The 3,583-nt window shown below is 52.8% G+C and overlaps 1 protein-coding gene across 1 annotated transcript; it reads left to right on the top strand.

Annotated features, from left to right (window-relative positions):
* The first annotated feature begins 39 nt into the window (after nucleotides 1–39).
* PTMS (parathymosin) lies at nucleotides 40–2,322 on the top strand. The gene is made up of 5 exons (XM_010154156.1): nucleotides 40–54; nucleotides 274–345; nucleotides 1,178–1,259; nucleotides 1,409–1,473; nucleotides 2,050–2,322. The coding sequence occupies exons 1-5, from the start codon at nucleotides 40–42 to the stop codon at nucleotides 2,098–2,100; spliced, it is 285 nt and encodes a 94-aa protein (XP_010152458.1). The 3' UTR covers nucleotides 2,101–2,322.
* The last annotated feature ends 1,261 nt before the right edge of the window (nucleotides 2,323–3,583 follow it).

Here is a 3,583-nt window from a genome sequence, read left to right as displayed (position 1 = left end):
CCCCTCACCCCGCGGCGTGGGGAGGCCGGAAACGCCGCGATGGCGCGGACCGAGGTTCTAAAACCCCTTAAAACTCTTCCGTAGTTCTGGTTTCCACATGTGTGGGGGCTAAAAGTAGCTCTGACGTATTTTCCCTGCTTTCTCTTTGTCGCGGAGGGCAGATTTAACGTCTAACATCCGTCCTCCCCCTTCATTCGGCGCCTCCTCCGAACCCTCTTTTGTTTAAGCATCCTCACTGACCGCTGGAATGTGTTTTCCTCGCCTTGCTTGTAGGAAATGAAAGAAAAGAAGGAAAAACTTGAGGAGAAAACAATCCACAAAGAGAAGAAGAAGGAGGCAGTAGAGGTGAGGCCCTTCTGAGGGGTAGGTTGAGTGAGAGGGGTCGGGGAGGGTTTGGGAAGAGGTGGGTAGCGTGGCTCGTGGTGGATGGGCAGAGGATCCAGGAGCTTAGGGAAGCAGGCAGGCCAGTGGGATGCATGAGGGAGAAGGGCAGAGGAAAAGCAAGCTGCAGGATAATTGTGGAGCATCACCCTTGAAGGATTTGGCATAGTCAGCATGGCCCAGGGAGGAGGAAAAAGATGAAAGAACTGGATGGTGTCAGGGGCAAGGAGGAGCGAGATGGCACGGGAGACGTGGTCCTGCACCTACTGCAGTATCCTGAGGTGCACAAGGAGTGGGAGTTGAAGAAGGTGAGGGCGGGAACGGTGAGGAAACACGCAGATTGATAACGGTCAGAAGAGATCTGGAAGCAGATGAACTTGGAGCACGGGCTGAGCCATTAGCCTGTAACCAGAGAGATACGCTGATGGTTGGGATGGGGGGTCAGCAGCTTGTCGGGATGTAAGCTTGTGGAAGTCAGGGAGGTTCGTATGGATGGGGAGGGACTGGAAGGATTGGTTTCATAAAGAAGACTGGTTGGGAGGAGGGTTTCATCTGTCATGGGGAGGGACTGGAAGGATTGGTTTCAGAAAGAAGACTGGTTGGGAGGAGGATTCCCACAATCTGTCATTGTGGGAATGATGGTGTCTGAGTAACAGGATCACTCACGCGATGGATGTCTGAGACTGGAGTCTGAAGTGGCTGGGGCTGTGGAGATCGCTCTTGCACTTGCAGCAAAGAGCTCGTGGGAATGTTGTCCTGGTGCCAGTTTCTGCTCTGACCAATTTGTTTCACTCAGGATGAGGAAAACGGAGCTGAAGAGGATGAGGAAGAGAATCCTGATGATGTGGATGAAGAAGAAGGTGGTGATGAGGATGAAGGTAGGAATAACGGGTATGGGGAGAATGGGGGAATGAGGTTGTGGGGGAATAGAAGATTATTGAGGGACATTCTTCTTCTGACTGTGAAATTACATTACCTTAAATGCTACTTCAGTTAACCACTGATTTCCTCTCTTGCTGGTGCTCAGAAGGAGATGAGAATGGGCAAGAGCAGGATGGTCACGCAGAAAAACGAACTGCAGAGGAGGAAGAGGTGAGTGATAGCGTGAGAGTAAGGTGAGAAGGAGCTAGGTTACCTGCTCTGTGCTGACCAGATCCATGTGGATGCTGTTGCTGAGCGTCTCAGATTGGCCTCGGGCCTCGCTGCTGCTTCAGTAAACAAATCTGATGTGGCAAGGGGACAGTAAACCCCTGAAGATTCCTTGTAGGATCGAGGCCCTTCCACCAGCAGTCACGGTGCTGAGTGTTCGGGAGTCAGGGCGCTTGGGAGTGTGTTGGGTGAGGACGCACTTGTGGCTTCTGGGCACCAGGCCAGAAGGTGAACTTGAAAGGGCCTGACTGAAGTGATGTGAGCCTGGGCTGCTTGCACCCCCCCCGAGAGTCACAGCATGGCTGTCCCTCCGTATGGAGCTGTCCCTGCCTTAATTGTGACTGTCAACAGGACAGTTGTGCCGGGCACTCGGATCCTCCGCAGAGGAACCTCCGTAGGCTGGGCCAAACGGAGATTTCCACGTGGAGGAACGCTGCAAGAACTGTGTGGGGAAATGTTGTGCCTGGGTGTGATGACTGTTTGATGGTAACTCTCCTCTTTCCTCCGTGTCCTACCTAGAATGAAGTGGATCCAAAGAGACAGAAGACGGAAAATGGGTCTTCAGCTTGAGTCCTCCCCTCCCACCTCCTCTGTTCCGTCCGTCTCTCCTCCTCCATTCCAGCCTGTGCTTGCACTGTCCATTAGCCTCTGGCTTCACACAATCTCAGATGAGGAAAGATTAGAAATGCTCTCAAACAGGGAAGACAGCAGTTTCCTTCTCGCCTGAAGATCTTGCCCATCTGTGGCATTCCCCAGCTGAAATTATTCCAGCCCCCCTGCCTCCCTTCGGCTGTGCCCTGCTTCCAAACGGTCCTCTTCCCTCGAGAATTGCATCGTTCCCTGGGGCTCAGCCGGGGTGACCTTGCCAGGTGCCGATGCCAGGCTCATCAGTGGCAAGCACCTTTCCCTTTTCACTTGCCCTCCGTTCTTCTCACTGGCGTGACGGGGATTCTTGACAGCTTCTGCTCCCCAGCCCGGCTGTCAGATATCCCCCCTGAGCCCGGGAGGCTGCGGGCACGGATCTCGTGGGGCAGTTGCCAGTCTTGAGCCTCCTCTCACCTGCTTTCCTGTTGAACCCTGAGAGACAAAAAGAATATTACAAGCAAATAATGGTTCTATTAAACCACGCAAGGAGACAGAATTTATTTTAAGATTTTTTTTTTTGGTTGAAGTTTACGTGACGCTAAGCTGGCCCTCGTGAATTTTTCGGGAGATAAGGATTGTTTTTATATACGAATTTCATCCGAACTGCGTATTTTTTTAATTTGGAGGCCTTTTTTAAAAACGAGAGAAATGATTGGGGACCAAACTCTGTTTTCCATTTTTTTCCCCCCCTTCAGATTTTCTGGTGACCATTTTTTTGTAAATTAAAGGCAATATAGCCACAGCATTTTCTATGGCACAGACATCACGAGGATGACAGATATAAATATATATATTGTTTTCAACTAGCACTGTAAATAAAAGCCTTTAAAAACATTTCCGACGGCTTGCGTGGACGGTCGTGTCTGTACGTCTTGGGTTATGTCCCCGTGGGATCCATATGACGGCCCGATGGGATCCGTAGAAGTTGGTTTGCGGAAAGACGGCGTGGCCTGACCGATGGCGGGCGGCCAGGGGAACCCTAAGTGAGTCCAAAAACCTGTGTTACCTCTTCGGTGGCCCCTGCCTGCTGGAGACCCCCCCCCCCGCCTCCTCTCGTGCCGCTCCATCTGCCCAGGTGGTTATGGCGAGGGTATGGCACACGCCAGGACCGTCGCCAAGCTCCTGAAATCGCCGTCGGGCCTCGGCACCGGAGGGCAGAGGCGCAGAAAGGGATCCCAAACGGTGGCCATGTCTACCCTGGCCTGGCTGGCTTCAGGCCTGACCCCCTGCAGCATCGGTCGCAGCGACGGGGAAGTGTTTTAAGAGGCGAGCGCTTGGGTTCTTTGTCCCCTCAGTCACCTGGGAGTGACCTGTCTTTTTATCTCTGCAGACCTGTGCGGTTGCCGTTGGGGTTTCTTCCTTTTTAAACCTGGAATTTGGCAACAGTGCACCGAGCCACCGAGGCTGG

Source organism: Eurypyga helias, unplaced genomic scaffold (assembly GCF_000690775.1).
Source record: "Eurypyga helias isolate BGI_N326 unplaced genomic scaffold, ASM69077v1 scaffold32636, whole genome shotgun sequence".
Classification (NCBI taxonomy): Eukaryota; Metazoa; Chordata; class Aves; order Eurypygiformes; family Eurypygidae; genus Eurypyga; species Eurypyga helias.
This window is presented reverse-complemented; position numbering and strand designations above follow the sequence as displayed.